This window comes from Stegodyphus dumicola, chromosome 8, assembly GCF_044657685.1.
Source record: "Stegodyphus dumicola isolate Sdum_Otavi_A_Nest chromosome 8, ASM4465768v1".
NCBI classification, from domain to species: Eukaryota; Metazoa; Arthropoda; class Arachnida; order Araneae; family Eresidae; genus Stegodyphus; species Stegodyphus dumicola.
The window spans coordinates 130,772,431-130,795,695 of NC_140775.1; the positions used below are offsets into that span (position 1 = coordinate 130,772,431).

General features: G+C 33.9%; 1 protein-coding gene across 2 annotated transcripts in view; it reads right to left on the reverse strand.

Moving 5' to 3' along the window:
* LOC118185956 (uncharacterized) overlaps positions 1–23,265 on the reverse strand; it is a 67,685-nt gene that overhangs the window by 11,463 nt on the left and 32,957 nt on the right. For both annotated transcript variants that reach the window (XM_085822431.1, XM_035355929.2), the window contains exons 4-5: positions 19,426–19,495; positions 15,690–15,811 (exon numbers count right to left, since the gene is read on the reverse strand). In XM_085822431.1, the coding sequence (XP_085678557.1) occupies positions 15,690–15,811; positions 19,426–19,495 (192 nt within the window). The remainder of the gene's footprint in view (positions 1–15,689; positions 15,812–19,425; positions 19,496–23,265) is intronic.

Sequence of the window (23,265 nt, forward strand, 5' to 3'; positions counted from 1 at the left end):
TATCATGAAAATAAGATGTAAATTTGTAATTTCAAGTATTAGAGGCTTGGTACTCTTAATATCCATGTAAGTCAAGGACACAGCCAGGACACGGATGAGGCAAAGATAAGTGAGGCACTTTCCTGAGGTGAACAAATAAACGGGCAGCCAAATTAACTAAGAAAATTGAGAAATTCAATTTTAGTTTTCATTCAATTTCCAATGAGAAATTCAATTTTCATAGTTACTCAGCTTTGGAATACATCAAACAATATCAAAAGAATTTCGTATTATAAACAATCTAGATGAATTAAAAAAAAGGATAAGTAACATTAATTTATTCTCAAAAGAAAGTTTTACACTAGCTGCATATATTGTTTTTTACCATTAAAAGATACTGCTTGTTGTAACGACTTGAATAGACTAAATCTGAATAGAAAATCCGTTAGAAAACATAATGCTGTCTTCATTAGTAATTAAGCGCCTGCCAATTCATTTAATTTGAACCATACCTCTTAATGCTATTATCACCACAACAAGCTTCCCAAAGTCCACTGACACGACGACACAACTGTCGACTGTTTGTTGCGTAACAGATCATTGGAATAGTATCGGGAGATCAAACAAGGGTGTTTAAAAATGAAATGTATCGCATTATTAGTTTTTCCCCTATTTTTCTTTTTGAAATTGGAGAAAATTTGCCAATGAACCAACCAGACGTGCTGTTCAAAGTTTTGTCTTCTTGTATCCGTATTTAATTTCCAAGGGAAACTGTACATATGGTTCCACTCAGAGTTATTTCTAAATCAGATGCATTTGCTAGACGAATCGGCACCTTAGCGTACACTGACTACCAATAAGTATTTGGACACCTATGCAAATGACGATATCTGCGGTCCTAAGGTACGTCACGGACTCCGCCGGTATATATCGTGTAGGAAACAGCATCGGCTTTAGTCGCATGCAAGACGCCTAGCAATTCGGAGCTCTCTGATTTCGAGAAAGGTATAATTATCGGGTATCACAAATGTGGACGATCCTTAAGGGACATATCTAGCGATCTGAAGTACCCAAAATCGACAGTGGCCTATGTGATTAAGAAGTGGAAGGTGAGAATCAGAATGTGCCCCGAGTCGGCAGACCAGCGAAACTGGGAGAGAGACCGACGAGTGCTGTCCAGAGAAATTCTGAAGAACCGCACCCAACCTATGGCCCTCATCCGCGAGGAGTTTCAACAGGCATCCGGGAGTATTGTTCCAAGGAATACCATCCGTAAGGAAGCATATCTTCTTGGTTTTCATGGTCGTGCTGCTGCCCATAAGCCTTTGATCACAAAGTCCAACCGCGCTGCTCGGTTAATGTGGTGCAAAGCACATCGAAATTGGACCGTAGATCAGTGGAAACGGGTTCTTTGGAGTGACGAATCAAGGTTCACACTTTACCGTTCGGATGGCAGGGTCTGGGTCTGACGTCTTCTGCCAGAATGCATTGTGCCAACAGTTCGGCGAAGGTGGAATTATGGTCTGGGGATGTTTCTCGTGTTATGGGTGTTTCTCGTGGTATGTTCCTTGATCCCCATTCATGGTAAGCTCAACTCCGATGCCTACTGCACTATTTTGGATGACAATGTGCTTCCTACGTTGTGGCAGTTTTACGGGTTGGACCCCTGTTACTTTCAGGACGACAATGCCAGTTGTCATGTTTCGACGTTAACCAAGGCTTGGTATGGTGCCAATGGATTTCATCGAATGGACTGGCCTGCCCAGAGTCCAGACCTGAACCCTATCGAGAAGTTCTGGGACGAGTTGCATCGCCGAATTCAGGGGTGCACTACCCGTGCAAAATCGGTGAAGGAACTTCTATGTCTTCTCCAAGCCGAGTGGAGGAAAATACCACTAGCTGTCATACAAAGACTTGTGGAAAGTATGCCTCGGAGGATCCACGCTGTTATTACCTCTCGTGGAGGCTCTACCAACTATTGATTTTGAATAAAGTTAGTTTTTCTTTTCTGTCACAGGTGTCCAAATACTTATTGGTAGTCAGTGTATCTCAGTCTTTGTCGACTGGAATGCGAACATATACGGTAAGATATAACTTCGCTTTTTATGAGTTATTCTGTCATTTATACTGGAAAAAAAATGACATTTTTAGTTTCAAAGAAATCAAAAGGTTTACAGCTCTGAATATTTTGTACATTTAAGACAAACTATTCTGGTTCATCTTAGACAAACTACTCTGGTTAATCCTAATATAATTGATTTCGACATGCAGTAGTTGCTGCTTAATATTTTGTACATTTAAGACAAATTATTCTGGTTCATCTTAGGCAAACTACTCTAGTTAATCCTAATATAATTGTGTTCAAAAATTCTCACCAAATTTGTTACCTCAAGAACTATTTATTACTCGGAAATAACTATCTATATCTCTTTAGTTATTTATGACTCTAAAATAATTAAATAATTCCTTTATTCATACTCTCAAATTAGGAAAACAAAAGTTACACTAACTCTCTAAAAAGAACAACATCATACTATGTTGCCATTCTCTGAAACATAAACATTTACAAAACATAGATAATAATAATATGAATAGATAATGAATAAAAAAACCTATAAAGAAAACGATTACATCTGCTTGAAGCTTGTGCAATATTACTCAGAAGCTGCAGTTAGAAAAATATAAACAAAAATATTAGAGTCAAAATATTGTTCATTCTCCCACCTTGCAATATGAAATTTGGGATTGAGTATTGCAAAATAATAAAAAATTAAATATTGTTCTCACAAGTCCAATCGATGAGGAACTGTAATTGTCCTTCCTGATTTGGTTATCGTGGGCGATTTTAAATTGGTACGGATTATTCTATTTGTTTCTACAGGTACATCCTCAATTAGAGTTTGCTCTACCGAAATATTTTCGCATGCTTGACTTCCGCTGAATTTCGATGGAAGTTCCTCGGCAGTCGCTAATTCCAAAGGATAAAGATTTTGTACAGCTCTTATGACTTCTCCATTTTGCACTTTAATTCTGGCTCGTGGACTTTCACCGTCGGTACCTGGAAATAATTTTATGATTTTACCAAGAGCCCAATTTAATCTCCTTTTGTCATCGCTTCCAATTAAGACAATGCCTCCTTCTTTTTAATTCACAACTTCTAGCGAATTTTTTGCTTGTTGTTTTCAAAGTTCCCAGATATGCTTGGCGAAATCTTTTCTTGAAAACCTGGTTAACATTTTGGATATAACGCAATCTCCGTTTATAAAAGTTAGAATTGAAGTCATGTTTGACAATTGGCACTGAATCGTTTTGTGTTTCTCGTAAAAAATTTCCGGGTGTTATGGAAGTGAGACTTGAATCAGCCGATACAACTGTTAAAGGTCTATCATTTAGGATAGCTTCACAGTTACACAAAACTGTACACATTTCCTCATAACTAAGGCAGGCTCTCCCAAGAACTTTTCTTAATATTCTTTTTATCATTCCTATGAGGCGTTCCCACCAGCCACCCCACCATGGAGCGCCTGGGGGAATGAACTTCCAAATAATACGTTCATTAGCTCCTTTTACTTCAATTTCATTGAAATCGATTGAAACAAGTGCATTGCATGCTCCAACAAAGTTTGTTTCATTATCAGTTTAAATTATGGGTGACTTCCCACGTCTAGCAGAAAAACGATGAAACGCTTGTAGAAATGTATCTGTCGTTAAGGATGTAACTAGTTCCAAATGAACACAACGGTACACTGCGCAAGTGAATAGGCAAATCCATGCCTTCTTGTAGTCTCTTAGAAATATAGGTCCAGCATAATCTATACCGGTTATTTGAAACACTGAGGCATCCTGTACCCGATCTCGAGGAAGTGGTGGCGCTGGTGGGTTAACATTTTTGTTTGAATAACGCTTGCAGGTTCTACAAGTTTTCAAAACGGATGGCACAACTCTTCTTCCCGCTAATATCCAAAATCTTTCTCTTAAGGAATTTAGAACGTGAGAAACTCCAACATGTCCTTTCAACTTATGTTCTTCCATTATTGAACTTCTTATAAGAGGATAATCACTTGGCAAAATAGCAGGAGTTCTGAACTCAGATGTATCTTCTCTTTGAAATATCGCTGCTTTAGTTCTGATGATCCCACAATCAATGAATGGATTAAGACTTAAAATCCGTTTATCTTCTATTCCATTAAAGGACTCATTTTGTATTAAACGAATCAAGATATTCTCTGCTTCATTTAACTCAGATACAGTAAGTTCATCCTTTTTCTTGTTTTGATGTTTACAGTTGTAAACAAAACGACACATCCACGCTACCAGTCTGGTTGTCTTACGATAACTTGAGAATCTAGTAGCAACTATTTCACTAGCATTAAGATTTATTAAGAACGAAATAATCCTTTTCTTTTTCTCAAGAGCTATTTCTTCTTCATCAGCACTAAAATCTTCTTTTGGCCATTTTTCTGGTGATAAATATAGCCATTTAGGGCCTTCCCACCATCTGGATTTAATTAAATAAGAAGCAGAGCATCCTCTACTGGGCAAATCAGCAGGATTCAGTGATCCTGGTACGTGCCTCCAAGATTCAATCGAAGTCAATCGCTTTATTTCATTAATTCTGTTGTGAACAAATACGTCCCATACTTCATTTCTCTGTATCCAAGCTAGCACAGTAGATGAATCTGTCCAAAAATAAATATCATCAGCTTGAAATTCAGGTATTATGCTGGATGCTAAACGTGCACATATTGTAGCTCCAAGAAGTTCCAATCGAGCTATTGTTGTCTTTTTCCTTCCGCTGGGTGCAAGTCTCGCTTTAGCTTGCATCAAATGAACTTGAACCGAATCTCTTGTTTTCACTCGAACAAAGGCCACAGCTGAATATGCAAGTTTACTCGCATCACTGAAGAAATGAAGTGAGATATTTTCAATCTCACGATCACAGTTTAACCATTTTGGTATTCTCATTCTTTCCAGACACTGCAAATCATTCAACCATTTACAAAATTGTGATTTTGAATTTGAATCAATTTCTTGGTCCCAAGATAACTCAACTTACCATAGGTGCTGAAATAAAAGTTTCGGCACAGTTACGGGGCAAGCTATTCCTAAAGGGTCGAATATTTTGTGTGTAGTAGCTAAAATCTCTCTTTTACAAAATTTCTGGTAGATTGTAGGTGATGTTGGTAATATTAAGGCAAAGGTAATCTCCACATCGTTCCCAAATCATTCCTAATACATTTGTGGTACTAGAGGAATTATTTGTTGGGTCACCATATTCCCAACCACGTAATTCTAGCTTTCTTGTAGTTAAAGTATCTGAAGCAACTTGTATGAATTGTTGCAATTCTAAATCATTTTTCACACTCGCTAAACAATTATCTACATAAAAACTCTTCTTCAATTGCTCAATAATATCCACTTTATACTTTGGGTTTTCATTTAGTTGTTTCAAAGTGGATTCTAGAAGATGGTGAATTACAGAAACTAGCAAGAAAGGGCTACTTGTAACTCCAAATCCTACCCTACAATGCCTGTAATATTTCAGTTTTCCATCAGTTCTATACCATAAGAATCTTAGATAGTCTTTATCCTTAGGGTTAAGACTTATTTGTAAGAATGCTTTTCGTATATCTGCAGAAACTCTTACTCTGTTCATTCGGAATCTATGAAGAATTGAAGGAATCAGTTCGATAAGGTTCTGACCTTTTTCTAGACAATCATTGAGACTAGGGGATCCTTTTTGTTTGGCCGAGGCATCAAACACTGGCCTGTTTCGTGTAGTACTGTTTTCTTTTACTACGTGTCGATGTGATAGATAATGGCATGTTACATCAATTTCGTTTTTTGGTACTTCTTCTATGATGCCTTCTTGTTCCCATTCACTAAAAACTTCTCCATAAGCATCATAAAATTTCTCAGCTTTTAGTCGTTTTACTGTAGAAGCTAATCTCTTTACAGCTAAGTCATAGTTATCTTTTAACGGTAGATGGTTATCAAGCCATGGCAAGCTGACTTGAAAACGTCCCTCTTTGTTCACCTTTACAGTAGACAAGAAATGATCTCTTGCTTCTTCTTGAAGTTCTAGTTTACTTTTCTTCTCTGATGGATCTAGAATTCCAAGTGAATCCAGAGACCATAGATCGCATATCAATATTTCCTTATTCAACATGGATGTGACGAGCAGTGCGGAATTGTCCGAAATCTCACACATACCATTTTTCCCAAAAAAGAGTCCAACCAAGTTTTGTTTCTATAGCAGCAAGGCCTGAAGTAAGCAATTTAAATCCTCCGGTCATCAACTTGCCTGCAATGTCAACGCGAATAAGTACTTCTATTGATCCATTACTATCATCGCATACGGAAATATTGTTCTCTTTAAGCTCTCGAATCCACTCGCCATTAGCAACTGGTGGTATACTTCCACAAATAATATCTTGGCTAAGAGCTTTGAAATTACAATGATAAGTTCCATCCGTTTTAGACAAGAACACTGTAAAAACATCGTGGTTTATGACATCAGTACATGACCCGCCAAATAATGAATGGCTCAATTTTTCTTTAGATGTACTCTCAAATTTTATTTCATCTGCAGTGCTTTTTAAAATATAAGATCTTTGCGAAGCTGAATCGATAATAGCACGGGCCTGGCGCTTTTTATCTTGCCCTTTCAATGTAACCGTTAAAGTTTGCAAAAACACATTTGTTGTTCTCACCAAATTGGCGAGGGTTTCATCTCGTTCAGGTACTGCATCCGTATTTTCATCCTTATTCATGCTAACAGGAACTAGAGATTTTGATTCAGCTTGGATATTTCTACATAAAAGTATGTAGTGTTTCTTCCCACAAATCACACACGATGTTCGTCTTTTGCATTTAGCTATTACATGTTTTCTGTCTAAACATAAAAAGCAACTGCGACTATTAAGAACTGCTTTTTGCCTTTCCTCAGACGTCATCTTTCTTGCTTTAAAGCAATCACCAGATTCATGACTTCCAGCACAAAAAATACATCCAGTTGAATTTTGTTCAATGTTGCTATTAGAGTAGAAGCAGAAGGTGTTTTGGAAAATTCTCCATGGTTTTTGAAACCAAAGTGTTTAGCATTCCCAGGCTTAGGAGTCTGAGTTTTAGTAAAGCACTGAGCAGCTATAGATACTCTCTCTTCGCCTTCAATTTCATCAAGCAAAAATGAAAGCAAACCATCTAAATCCATGCGAAATGTTGACGCATATTTCTCTTTTTGCTCACTACTTTCAGATTCTCTCTGACTGCGATTAATAACTCGGAATCTTTGCCATGCTCTTAATGTATCATCCGGCAATGATGATTCGACTAGAAGATATAACATCGCCCCATATTTATCTCTAACAACACCCAGAACTTCTAACGCTCTAAGTTTCGATTCTAAGTTATCATAGAGTTTTCGTAATGAAAATTTCTGCTGAGAGTTTTTTAATAATACTAACGAAAGTAGATCTCTAACATAGACTTCGGTGCTACTTTGGTAGACGGTTGCACGGATTTTGGCGATTTCTTGGCGATTTTCCTTTGGCGAGTAATACAACTTATGGTAAACTCATTGCTGGATAAGTTATTTATGGTAACCGATACTTTGTTGTCATTTTATTTAAAAAATAATGCGTTTTATTGTGCATAAATTCCGTGTTTAAAATATTATTTATGGCTTTTAAATATTAAAAATCAATTTAATTTTGCATTTTTATTTGAAATAAAAATTTTATTGTTTATCATATTTTATGAAATTATATGTTGTGGATGATGTAATGAATGACGTCACCTTACTTTAAAAGTAATTCGTTTTAATATGTATAAATTTAATCTAATGTTTTAAACATTATTTATGGCTGTTAAATATTAAAATACAATTTAATTTTGCATTTAAAAAAATGATTTTATTATGTATGAATTTTTAAATAATTTTAATTCTAGCCGTGATGTAATAAGCTCTCTGATTGGTTATAGAATATTTGTGCATTAACGAGCTGTAACCAGCTCCCTGATTGGTTACTGACAATTTGTGCATTTCCGCGCCGTTTTAAAATTTAATTCATATCTTCGAATTCCTTCAAAGATGTTATCTAAATTATGATTTTGATTTTTTTGTGGTACTTATTAATAAACAACAGGTTAAATACTCAAAAAAATGTAAGTACATATTTTTCTTTTATTTTATAATTGTATACTTCAATTTTTGTTAAAAAATAATACACTATTTTCAGCAATTGCTGAGATAATTACTGTCCATATGTTTTAATGTTAATTATATTCTATATACCGTATTTTAATGTATCTGAATTTAATAATATTCTAATTCTTTTAAATGCTGGTATGATGGTTTTTAATTCCAAATTCAATTTCAGTAATATTTTAATCTAATTAAACGTTGGCCAAATGTTTTTATAGCGGTATTTTTATTCTCTTCTTTGCTATATGAAAGTAATAATAACCTTACTTTAGTATTTTATACTCATAGTAAATGTATTTATTTACACTTGCCTGCCATCTTTTAAAAAACGACATTTTCAACAAAAAATTAATCGATTACTTTTAACGATATTTATTTATTTATTTATTTTTTTTTTTTAAGTTTCGAATACTTTACTATGCGTAAAAACAGCGTTTTTCAAGATGGCTGACGTTTGTAAAAACCGCGCCAACAATTGCGCCAAAGTAAATCGCGAAAAATCCGTGCAACCGTCTACCAAAGTAGTACCGCTAGACTTCTATAAGAAGGTCTTCTTTCCCAAAACGCGATTGCAGTTGTTCTAAAGCTTTACTATAACTTTCGCCACCGGTCTTTGATTAACTCTTCAGCAGATGACCCTTTTTCCACAGACTGCAATAAATATGCAAATTTATCATGATCATCTAAATTGGGATCATTATCGATCTTTTTAAACTGGCCCCCAAATCCTAACTAGCTTTTAATATTCCCATCAAAAATCGGAAGTTTAAGCTTAGGATAACGTATATTAGTAGCATTTTGAGTTAAGCTTTCATTAAACAACAGGACCGTTTTCCTTTTCAGCTAGAAGCGAAACTAATTTGCTTTCTACCATTCTGCACATATCAATATAGCATTCTGACTCATCAAACTCATTATTTATCACAGTTTCATTTTTCAATTTTAATCAATTCTTCTCTATAAGTCTGTTCTATTTCAATCATAGGTTTCGCTTTGTCCTCAACTAATTTTAGTTTGGAAATTTTTCCGTCTAAAGATAAATCATTTTCATTCTTCTCAAAATTATTTAAAGCTTTTGTAAACAATCTCCTAAATTGAGATCGTTTGCACTTCAAAACATCCATTATAAATAAACGAAAGAATTCTACTTACAGATAACAGTCCAGTCAGCGGACGCCAAATGTTAAAAAATTCTCACCAAATTTGTTACCTCAAGAACTATTTATTACTCGGAAATAACTATCTATATATATCTTTAGTTATTTATGACTCTACAATAATTAAATAATTCCTTTATTCATACTCTCAAATTAGGAAAACAGAAGTTACACTAACTCTCTAAAAAGAACAACATCATACTATGTTGCCATTCTCTGAAACATAAACATTTACAAAACATAGATAATAATAATATGAATAGATAATGAATAAAAAAACCTATAAAGAAAACGATTACATATGTTTGAAGCTTGTGCAATATTATTCAGAAGCTGCAGTTAGAAAAATATAAAAAAAAAATATTACAGACAAAATATTGTTCAAATTGATTTCGACATGCAGTAGCTGCTGCTTAATGAGATCACGTTTGTCCACGGCTATTTTGATAAAATTCACCGCAAAGGACGGAATTTTTTTTTTTTAAACTAGCAGTGGAGTTTAATTAAACATAACTAGAAACGGTTAATATTCCATAGGAATATTAGTCCTAAGAACAAATAAATGGGGCACTTTCACAGCATTCTAATTAGAAAAATGCAATAGTTTATTTATAAATTGTTCATAACATTTCTAAAACTTATTTGACCCATGATGTAGCAGTAATACTCGGAAGACATTTAACATAAGCAGAAATTTGCGAGTGTAAAATTAAGCCAAAAAATGTAACCGTAGTTTGGTATAGATATTTCCAAAAAAAAAAAAAAAATTATTCTGCAGACTTTTTTTGGTTTTGAAGCAAAACCCTTTGGGGTAGAGTTATTGAAAATCAACGTCAAAAGTTTTTTTTTTTTTTTGGCTAATTTTAAATGATTGACTAAACTTGAAATCAATATCTTGGCAAATACATATTTTCAGAAAAAAAAATTATTTGGCAGGTATTGTTCTATAATGGAAAAAAAGGCCTACAGTTTGCGAATGAAACGTTATAGTTAGCTAAACAACGCGTTTATAAATATGTTTCAAATGAAAATTCTGTTTGTAATCGAACAGAGATGTGCCAAATGCTGTGCCATAAGGAGTTTATATCGCCAATTTATATAGTTTTTCCACTTCATGTCATTTAACGATAAATTTTTGTTAGCTTTGTTGTGTAAAATATTGATATTATTAACAGCCCTTTAACTCCTGTCCTCAATCAAAAAATAACAGAGCAATAATTTTTTTTTATAATCTCTACTGTGCACTTACCGATGAAATCTTAACCCAACATCTGGACATTAATCTGTCGTGTGATCTGAAATGGAATCCGGTATAAAAGATTATTGATGCACAATTTTCTTCTTTTCAATCCGCTGCATCGCCCTGCCCGCAGAGTTGAGTTTTATCTTTTCAATTTCGTTCTTGTTAAAATCTGTACAGAACTGGGGGGGGGCATAGCGCACCCACAATGATGATGTGCATTATCAAGGAATAAAATTGTTTCAAAATCAGCGGCCATGTCTGTCTTCAAGTGTCGTTTTTCTAACTACGCAGTAAATTCTCGCCAAGTTATAATGCAAAAAACCATAGCCAACCCGTTGCAATTTTCTTTCACCAAGCCATTAGTGCAGAATCGCCCACTTACTTGTTTGGCTCCTTTTACAAAAGTAAGAAGAATTGAATTTTTGTCAATTTTCTTTGACTTTTAAAGTGAAAATAGGTCGATGTGTACATGGATACCGAGTATGTGCAATTCTTAAAAACGCGCCAAGCAGTGGGCGATTCTGCACTTTCCCCATATAAAATATCTACTTTTTAAATAATAAATCAATAATAGCTCTTTTACTGCAGAACAGTTTGAAGGATCACTCTGAAGAGAATTTTTTCCTTTTTGTGCTATCTACAAACTTGCATACCACTGATGGCTTACTGCTGTCTACACAGTATGAAGAGTAATGAGATGGAGAGAGAAAATTTGGGTAAGTTTTTGTGCGATTCCAGTGTTCTGCTTTTGAATTATCAACGAAACAATTACTACAACCAAAACAATCGGGTAGAAAAGTTACGGTGAGGCCATTCATAAATTTTACACGTGCCTTCAAGATTCCCATGATAGCCGTTAAATGTGAAACTGCACAATCTTAATATATACTAAGCATTTTAAAATATAAATTGGTATAAAAGAAATCCTTCTAAAAACTTAAATTCTTAAAACTCAAACTTAAATTCTTAAAATTAAAATTTCTAAAGAATAATCTCATTTCTAATTATTACTACAGAAATTTTAATAACCTTACCTAAATAAAACAGTTACAAATCTTTAAATTCGTTATTTAATTATGTAAAACATAATTAGGAAGAACTAAATTGTTTGGTATCATAAAATTTTAATCATTTTCATAAAAATAGTACTAAATTTTTAAAATATAATTCAAACAAAATTGCATACCTAAATTTCAAAGCAGTATTTAATTAAAAATCACTTAGTTGATGGTAATGAGAAGCGTTTAGCATACATCATTTACAAAATAACATTAAATAAACTCACAGAATTTGTAAATTAAAAATCATACTGGGAATACTGAAAAATTTAAAAATTTAAAATCCGTTGCATAATTCTCATCTTTGCACCTTTGAAAAGAACGTCATTTGATTAAGCTGAATAATAAAAGTTTTAACACGAAAATCGATCCCGCACACTGTAGACGGATTCACACGAAACATCAGCCTTTAAGAACTTTGAACCACCTAGTTAATATATTAAGAGGTTTCTTTTCACTTCCAAATTAAATGATCACTAGTTAAAAGTAGAAGTAGATTGCAAGTCCAAGAAGTAAAAACAAGAGCAAAAGATATAATATTCGTTTTTCTTTCTTGATATTGCTAGACAATTTAGCACTTTTACACTTGCAATTTAATTCCGTAAACTAATGTTCAATCAAGCAGGGATCATTTTTCTACCATTATTGTATTAAAATGACTTTGTGAAAGAAAATAGCCACGGATTGGTGATGGATTTTTCCATTGTAACTTAGAGAGACTTTACTGCGTGGTCTGAAAGATGACACTCGAAGACAGACGTACCCGCTAATTTGGAAACATAATTTTATTCCTTGATAATGCACATCACTGTGGGTGCGCTTTGCACCCCAAAATTCTGTACAGTTTACATCTTCTTAAATAATGGACGAAATTGGGAAAATTAAACTCTGAGGAGTTAGCGGGTCGGGCGACGCAGCGAATTGAAAAGGAGAAATGACTGACTGACTGACTGATAACTTATAGCCAGAATACCACTGAGATCAGTAGTTTATCTGGCTCAATCAAATTTATGCCAGATGGGCACAATAACATAGAACTATCTTAAACAAAAAAACTTATCTTAGAACTATCTATAAACATAAGAAGGCGAAAAATGAGGAATATAAATTACCTTTTATACCGGATTCCATTTCAGATCAACTGACAAATTTATGTCCAGATGTTGGGTTAAGATTTCATGAGTAAATGGGCAATACAGATTAGATGACGGATCTTTTTCAGAATTGCAGGACAGGAGTTAAAGGGCTATTATTAATTTATTATTTGTAAGATAGAATATATATATATACATACATACATATACATATTTCTTCTCCCCTACCAAACATCTATCATAATAGTCGGTGGTAATGTATGTATTTTCGTTTTCTTATTTAGCCAAAATTTTACTTCATTTTCTTTACTTATAGATTATCAAATTACAAAGCCCTATGGACTTTGTTCCTGCCAAAGCAGGTAGACTTTGTGTGTAAATAGTTTTTACTCCTGTGAAACGTTTCAGTGTACTGCAAATTGTGTTTTTCATCATTTTACTTACCAATTATTGCTTATCAGAAGAATAATTTTTATGAAATTTTAAAAATGCCTTACAATACATCCTGCAAGAGATGGCGCAACCAGAGATCCAGTCAACTAAAATGATTTTGATCCCTACTCATAGATGGCCCCACACGAGCACCTCATTTGTTCAAAGTTTACTTATTCTACGGACGGCGGCACAGGAGCCTCCGTCGCTAGTAATCTCTGAGTTCTAGCACAGCATGTGTACAAGTACTTCCATATTATTGGATACAACTTACTCGATTCTTCAAGCATTTAAAAGTTAAGTATCATACATTGGTAAAGGCCGTTAATGGTCGATTGTCTCTTACTAAGGTGATAAGATACATAGACCAAACATCTTGCATTGTATATAGTGGTGCGCATTGATCTCTTTTCATAAATTGAAAAAATATGTAGGTAGGGCTGTGTTCAAGGATAATCTCTTATATTACGTACAGACAGAAATATACATAATACAAATGCTTTGAATTACGGGCATATGCTGGTATTATATGTAACAGATACATATTACTTATGTATTCTATCAGTACCATGCATGCCCCGTGCATTAAAAAAATTACTATGAAATACTCTAACTTAAAAAATGCACAGTTGTTGAATGTAGTCAATGATACAGTAAACCCTTGCCGAACGTGGACTTGCGGAAAGCGGTTTTGAATACACGTGAATTTTTAATTGTCCAACGCGAGAATTTCAGTTATACGAGGTATGGTGCCGAGCGTCGGCCGTGTCCCGATAGCCCTGCTTAATGACTGGTTTGAAAATTCTTTCATTAAAGAAATCAAATATTACTTAGAACAGTAAAACTTGAGTTTTTAAAGTTTTCCCAATTCTCATCAATAATGCTCCAGGATACGTACTGAAGACCTCGCATCATTGCATTCAAATGCAGAGGTTTTATTCCTTCCATCAAATATCACTTCTTTAATCAAACCAGTGGATCAAGGAATCATAAAAATATTTAAAGCCTGTTATGTCAGGCATGTTTACATCTCTGCAAATAAAGCACTAGACGAAGGACAGCACGACACACTAACGGAATTTTAGAAACAGTTCAACATAAGACACTGCATAGAAATTATTAAACTCGCATGCGAACAAGTGAATTCATCAACAATGAATGTTTGAGCCGTCCAGACTGTATAGTGATTAGGGGAGCCTGACTGCGACATCGAAGGGCCCGGGTTCGATTCTCGGAGATGTCGTGGATGTAAAAATTGTCTGTTCATTCATAGGAGGTAACGGTGTCCTCCTAGGAGGTTAGGCCTTCATTGGAGGTTAGGTGCCTCCACAATAAAATGGCCACCACTACTGGCCTTAGTTGTGGCCAATACCGTTTTAGGCAAGTGCCCACAATGGAAAAAAAAATGAATGTTTGATGGCATTAGATTTGGCTAGAAGTTGTCAACAATGACAATGTTAAAGGATTTCCATCGATTGAAAATGAAGCCAAGGAAATCGTTCAAGTCGCAGCAACAGAGATGGCGAAGAACTTTCAGATATGGTAGGAAGAGACATCAAAGAATTAGTCGAGTGTGACGATTGTTAAATGACAAATGAAGAATTGGATGTTCTTATAACACCAATCAACGGTGAAAGCAGCGATAGTGAAGAAGATAAAGAGCCTTTAACTTGCAAGAAGTTAAAATAATTTTTTAAAAAGACACATGAACTGTCTGATTTTGTAATGCAGATTGGCCCAAATGAAAAATTAATTAGAATGTTTATGAAAGATATTGAAAATTTTTGCTGTCCTTATGCGAAACGTTTAATGAGTTACAATAATTGTATCATGTACTTACTTATTAAGCAGTAACAGAAATCCTTTGAATTGATATTTGTTTCATTTCCCCCTTTTAATTACAATAATATTTAGGTTCTATAAATTATACATTTTTTCTTAGTCTGAACTGTACCTAAGGCTTTTTTTTTTCCGATAGAAAGTTAACTTTGCGAAACGCTGTTTTACTGTATGCGCAGTGTATTAATGACGTTACCCTCGCCTTCAGCAAGGGTTTACTGTACTGTACATTCAATCACTTTTTTCTTTTTCTGTGAATAAACAATTGTAACTGTGGCAAGAATGTTCAAACTTACCTCAACTGGAAATGTCCTCCAAAGTATGACAGTGCATTAAGGCACCGATTGTAACGATATCATTGTATCTTTATTGTACCAGTATTGTTAATGCTTTGCAAGTCAGTTAGTAAAGAAGGACAATACCCATATTAACAACGGTAAATATTGGGGGTCCACTGCACTTCAACCTGAACCTGGTGCACTGTGATTGTTGGATCAGTTTGCTACAGACGGATTTATATACTGATGCGTTTATAAAATTTGTTTACAAAAGATACTATAAACGACGCTAAATCTAAAACTATTCTCCCAAATATGAAACCTGATGACGAAGCTAAAAATAGGATCTTTGTAAAAGTTGTGGTAATTATAAATAAGCAGTCAATTTCTTCTTAATACTCACGTTCACACTCTGGGAAATTTTTCGTTGGGCGCCATACTCCACTCACATGCCAACATTTATTATCTTTGGTTGTTGAGTTATCTGGAAATCTGTATCCTTCCTCACATTGAGCTTCACAGTCCCTAATGAAATATGAAAGAAAATAGTGCTTATAGCTATGAATTTAAACAATATGCGTATAAAATTTTTTAACTATAAAAATTGATTTTTATATGCTGCAAAACATAAGGAAGTTTTGCGCCAATATTTAAAGCATCACACATCTGCAGAAATTATTAATATTCTCAGTTCTTTAAATCTTAGTAAGCGTCTGGGAAATAGCATCAAAAATTAAATGAATTTTAGTTTATTTTTTCGGCTGATCATTCTTTGGCGTGATTTATTTGCTGAAGACGAAGCCGGCAGTTAACGTTTCAAATGAGAACAGTAGTCTCAGCTGCTAGTAGAAATTATAAAAGCCTACAGTAATTTGAAATAATTCTTAATAGCTTTTGTTTAAGTAAGGATTATTGAGTGAGAACGTAAAACGAGAACAAAGAAACCCATTGTTATGCTCTGAGTGTGTTAGATTATTGACACTATTGTTTAACTAGGGCTACCATATCCTGATAAACAGGAGAAAATAAGACCCAAATTAATTTTTAAGGTGATTTAGATAATTTTTTACATTTTTCCTTTTTTACTGTTAATATTTTTTATGTAGCATAGGCCATACTTACGTGTCAACGTATATGATATATATGTTGCTGTTGTCTTGTCCATGAATTTTTGGACGAATAGTTAGTTGCCAGAGCATTAAGGAGGTTGGACTTCTATTTCCACCCGAATTTTGAGGCAGAGCACACGGGGGGGGGGAATGGGTGGAGGGTTTCCCACCCCTCTCCCTACCACTAATCCACACGACAGGACTTTCGGCTTTCCATATATTTAGAGTGCCCCCAGGCCGCAAAGACATTAGCCATTTACTAATACTCCAGGATTCGAATCCGGACCTTTCGATACCGCAGTAGGAGAGCAGATGTTGTCGCAAAGGAAGCAGCGGATTCATCCACTTTGCGAGAAGTCCCGACTCTTAGGCCAGTCTCGGACCTAAAGAGTCGGACATTCCATCAGCTCCTAAGAATATGGCAAGAACGTTGGGATCAAGCCTCCACAGGGAGACGTGTTTACAATCTCATTCCCAAGGTCAAGACAACAATCCAAACTAACAGCAATTACATAACGTATTACCTCACTGGTCATGGGCCCTTTCCTTCACGCCTCTGCCGCTTTGGCTTGAGAGAGAATGGTAACTGTGAATGTGGGGAGGAGGGTCATCCAGATCATTTTGTGTTCTCCGGCCCACATACAGCTCTTAACAGCCTCAAGCGACCAGGAGCCAGATTTTGGCTAAATTGGTTCCAGAATCTACAAAGTAACACAGTTGCCCAGCAGAAACTGAAAACAATAATTGACAACTGTACTAGCAATTACTCTTCTGACACTGGAAGATAGTAGGCATAAAAGTCTATATAAGCTAGTTCAATATGTCAGCAACAGAGTATGTGATATTTATGTTCAATATGTAATTTTGTATTTATGCTGTGCCAAGTTCTCATACATAAAGTTCGTACTGTATCTGAATGCTGTAATATATCTGTACATGTTTATATCTATTATTTATGGTACCTAATTTATACTAAGAATCACGCGTACCTCAATGACATGCTTCTTGTAAACTTTACTATCATGATAACGTATATGTATGGGTGTATATATCAATATGAGTGAGAGTATGTATACTTTTATTTGTTTCGGAATATCTATGTATGTAAGTGTGTACTATATATCTGTATATGAGTTTGTATTTATATGTACATACATATATTTTGATTGTACTCTTCTTCAAGTGCCCTGTATGCACATGTATATATTTCTTTGTACATTGTTGTACTCTTCTTCAAGTGCTTTGTATGCATATGTATATCTCTTTTCGGATTTTCTAAATGTCGTCTGCTCAGCCGGGGCTGCCCAGGGCTGCGACCTGGTAGCTAGTGGTTGACTCCTGCCGAGTTGTTAACCAATTCTGCATGGATATATCTATACCTGGGTCGGAAGCCAACTCAGCGGTTTACCTCCCATAACCACTATATATATACAGTCTGAGTGGTATATAAAGTATATATATGTATCATTAAACTATATTTAGAAAGAAAAATATATATAAATATGTGGAGAGAGTGAAAGATCCCCAAAATTCTTTAGCTATAACAATTTTTTCAGATTTACTGTTATTTTTTACTCAAAGAATGTAATTTGTTGTGTTTTGTGAAAAACTCTGTTGTCAAATTGTTTTTTCAAGCATCTCTTTCTCCGTGGGCAAGAAAGTACCTTCGATTACCCCAGTTATCTTTTCTATATTTAAAATGTTTGAAATTCGGTAATTAGTTCTTCAGTGACTCGGCGTTTTCGTTTTCTTATGGGTTGTTTGATTCAAAATTTGATTTGACATAAAAATAAAAAGACATGCAGATTTTATCGTCCCATTAGAGTGTTTATTAAAGCTTTTTTATGTCCTCGCTGAGTTCGCAGTTTACCAAACTGCTCTTAGACTTGTAGAGACATTAGGGATATTCTGGAAGCAGGCAAGATGAAGCTGAGCAACGAACCACGGACTTCTATAATACGCTCCCAGCGTGCAGACCACCACACCACAAAGGTATACTAGGAAGGCGGGAGAAATACCTTATATACTCACCCCTGCTAACACAACATTTTTGCCTCTATCATTCTTATCAAACTTCTCCTACTTTCTTCGCAAGTATGCCAAATAAAATTCGATAGTAAAATCACAAAATTTTTAAACGCAGCATATTTTTTAAATTTTCGTTACAGTGTTAAATGTTGCCTCATAGTTTTTTTGTATTCGTTGTATTATATTTTTAAAACAATGCATAATTCTAACTTTTCGGTGCTACATAATACATTCGATAACTTTTTTAAAATAATACATAGCGCTAATTTGAACACCCTTTAATTTGTAAAGAGATACGGGAGAATAAGGGAGAGTCGATACTAATCGCACCTGAATTCACCTGTGAAATATTTACTGCCAAGTCACATGCTTTACATCACCGAAGGATTCAGTTTGACTAACTGAATATTGTTGGCTCGGAAGAAACGAAAAGAACAAAGATGTTCAGTACCTAGAATAATATGTTCACATATAAATATTTAAAGATAATGTGTAACTGATTACCGAAAATGGATAGGATTTACCCTAATAAGACCTGAAAAATAATAGTGTTGAATGTTCGTATTTAATAAATATATATTTTATGAATTCAATTAGAATAAATTAGAGTGTAAGTTATGCCATGTTGTGTGCCCAACTGATTGTTTTCAAATTATACAAAACTCAATTTTTATTTCTTTAGATTTTCTATTATGAAGCTCTTGCTATTTTAGTTTAAGAAGTATATTTAAAAAAAACTCAAAAGTTTTTTTTTTTTTTTTCTCTTTTAAACGAAGGTACTGCCTTTATTTATGTAATTTCTTGTTAAACAACAAGATCGTCATTGTTTAACGGAGGAAGGTAAATGATGATTGTGATGATAATAATAAAAATTACAGTAGTGATGATGATGTTAATACTAATAATAATGATAATAATAATAATGGTGCTAATGATGTTAATACTACTAATAATAAAATGAAACAATTTTTGAATAAATAGCAAGCAATATTATGTACTTACACTTCACTTGTTGTTGAATTGCATGTAATATTGGCATATTCACGCTTAATCGGCCGATTACATTTGCCCACTAGAAGAATGAAACAAGCAGTTAGTCGTAACAAATAAAAATTCTTGCATACAATGAAGATGCATGAATAATCCATTAATGCATCGAATCTGCACACACGAAGGAAAGTGTTTCTACATTTGTAATTATGTCGACGTAAGTAATGTGTTGAGAATTAGTGTCCAAAAATGCTACATATCGGGTTTTAACGAAAGTTTCCCGCTACCGCAAATATCTTCTGCGCAAACAGTTTGCGTTGGCGTGTTTAATCATATTTTGTCAAACGATTTTTGGTATTTGAAACAAAGAGACTTAACACTGTGTTGTGAAATTTGTAAAAAAAAAAAAAAATATTGTTATCATTAGTATAAGGCAGCGTTTCCGAAAGCGTGGGTCGCGACCCGACATCGGGTCGCAGAAAAATTCAGTTGGGTCGTGGCAAAAATTGTAAAAACACAAAGAATCTATACCATTTTGCTCTAATATTTTTCGAAACATTTCAAGTACTGCAGGTGGCAACCCTTTACCACCGTTTCCTACCGGACCGTTTAAATTCAGATGCTCTATTGGCTGATTTCGATTCGTCATTCAGTGCCTTCTCCGGTACATGCGCCCAGGACTTAATAGAGAAGGGCTAGCTCATAGAGCTTTTCCCCCTGAAGCAGAAAGTGAGAAGTGATGACGTAGCCATGATGACAATGAGCGCGCCAATATAATTCACAGCTTGGAAATTAGCGTTTTTGAACCAGCGTTTAAAATGAGTTGTGTGTGAAAGATAGCTATAATTTGGAAGAGGCAATGTTACTGCTTTATGCATTTTAGACTGAACCATTAAAAAATTTAATAATGCTTACTCAATTTTAAAATAATAGATAAAATGTGCTACTCTTTTAACATAAAGTTCCGTGGTTTTTTTTAAATTTTTATTTGCATGTTTTTTTTTTATTTAATGCACGTTTATTTCTAATCATTTCTTTAATTGCATGCTAACCGAGAGAATTTTTATTCTGCTTCTAAGATAACTATAATAGCAGCTATTTAAATTTACTCAAAAAACAACTTTACATTGACATAAGTTTAAACATATATGACATATATGGCAACATTTCTGCTAACCTACGTTTGATTTTTTGCCTAATTGTAAATTTTACATTGTTATAATTCTCTTAATAGATATTTTTTAAATAATTTTGTAATTTATACTTATATCTATATTACAATTAAATAAATGTATATAAGATTGTTACCTTAATTTTGACAAAATAGCTTTATTCAGAGTACCTAAAACAGTTATTTAATTTTTCAAAAGTGTGAGTAAAGGAAGCAGGTGTTTTTATGCCAATTACTTTGATGTTTTATACTATTATATTTTATCTAGAATGCTAATCTAGCACAAAATCTAATCAATAATTAGTTACGAAGGATACAATAAGAATAACTTTAACAAGTAATTAACAAAATTAGTTTGTTAAATACTTGTTATTCTTGTTGGTACTATTTTGGTACTATTCATAATACCGAAGATATTATCGATTAACTCATAGAAGTCAGATGCTTTCTGATTTCCTGTGGGCTAGAGTATACCTTTTGCGGTACTTTTTGAAAATAATGTCTTCTCTGGAGCGACGTTTTGTCTCTCGTTTCCCTTGACCATTAAATAATTTGGTTTTAGTTTGTGACACAATTTGATTTCTTCTCAATCTCTATTTAAAACCTCTTTAATAATATCAAAATTTAAAACAGTTACATCTTCTAAAACAAATCCTCTATCTAAAACGCGGTTTCTCAGTAATTTGAGGCAGAGCGCGAAATGAGACCTCTGATTAAAAAAACTGCACATTTTTTAAAAAGAACCAACTTAGTCCAATTTAGAGTCATAGCAGAGTTTTCAATCTATATGCATTTCGTCGAAACTGAGAATGCACATTTTTTCTACAGAATACAAATATTCGCCTCTTTCCTTCTTTAGAGTAAGAACATTACTTTGAATTCTTGGACGACACTAAGATTTAGAAAACACTAAAAAATAAAATAAACACCATTTCTTTAATTTCATAATACTAGGTAAAGATATTCCAATTTTTTTCTTAATTTTTTTCTTTCCAAAAATCATAGCTTTAAGATGACAGAGCTCTTATGACATCGCAACGTGAAATATTTTCACTAGTCCACCTGATTTTTTTTCTTCTTTTTCAGTAATGCATTAATCTAAGTCTTTATAAAAATAGGCTTTAGAAATTTTTCCAAATTCTCCAATTTGTGCTCCTCCCCCAAATTTCGCTATTTGATATTTTAATTTCTGATACCAATTTCTGTCTAGATGTCGTCCACCTTCTTTGTCGCTGAACAAACATTCTAAAATTTTTCTTTTCTCTATTTTTCAATACTTTAATACAATTTAATACAATTTTCTAAGGATATTATTTTGTTCTTCAAATTATCAATGCATTCTTGTTTATCCTTAAACATTCAGGATGATCTACATTTTCATTTGTGAGTTTTATTTCAAAATCATTAAAATTTGATTTATTATTGTCATCATCAATTTCGATTTATTATTGTCATCATAATTTACTTTTGGCACAGCATTCCATTTCAACAGTTTCTTTTTGTGGCTATCCAAACAAGCGATTTTTCATATCATCTTCATAAACACTGCATAGAAAATGTTCGCTGCAGATTTTTCCGCTCTTCACATTAATAGAATCTTCTCTTGGACATTTGTGTATCCATTCTTTCGTCAAAAGTAAACTTTCATTTGGATCTGTTGGTCCCATGAAATAAAATATCTCATCCTTTCATACTTCTGTAAGTGCTACGGCACGTTACTGCAGCGTAAAAAGCCATATTACGTAAACGATACTTTACAATATAGAATTTAAAATAAAAACTGACTAAAATTACATATATATAAATTATTTTAAATATATACATTATTAGAAAACAGATATATATATTATTAAAATTAATTTGGGATGTGTAACCTCTAGAAAATCGTCTCGCAGCTCAATGAAACTACTGTTTTAAACGCGGGAAATCAGGACAGGTGGCATCACAGTGACGTCAGATTATTGCCTGTTATGTCCCCCCATTAGGCTCGCGTCGGCGAGGAGTCGAACAAAGAAATGAGCTAGCCCTTCTATTTATCCCTGACATGCGCCGTAAACTCACGTGTATTAAAACAACGTTATGTTTGAATTTTTTTTACCTATTTTATTTGACAATACTTATTATTACCTATTATTAATAGTAACTTCATACTGGTAAGTAATAAAACTACTTTTTCTTATAAATCATTAATAAACAAATTCTTTTTATTAAAGTTTTCAACCTTTTTTTAAAATGGATAAATGGTTAATCAAGAAAACCACAGATTTAAATGATGATGATCAACCATGCACGAGCAAAGCTGAACATCATGATCGTGGAGAAACTGTGCCTGAAGTATTTAAAGCAGATATACAGCGCCAAAATAACAATCCTAAAGCTACTCGGACTCGCAACTATTGTGACGAAAATTTACGCTTTGGGTTCATTGCCGGCGGCAGTCAAAATAATTTGCCGCTATGTGTTATTTGCAATGAGCAACTTTCAAATGAAAGTATGAAACTGTCAAAGTTGAAACGACATTTAAACACACTCCATTCTGAGTACTCTGATAAGCCAATCAACATTTTTACTGATAAGAAAAATGAATTGATTGCTGCTAAAAAAATCTGATATGTACACCACATGACTTCCTTGTACGGAATATTAAATTATACGCATTTTTTCTTGCATTTCATTTAAAC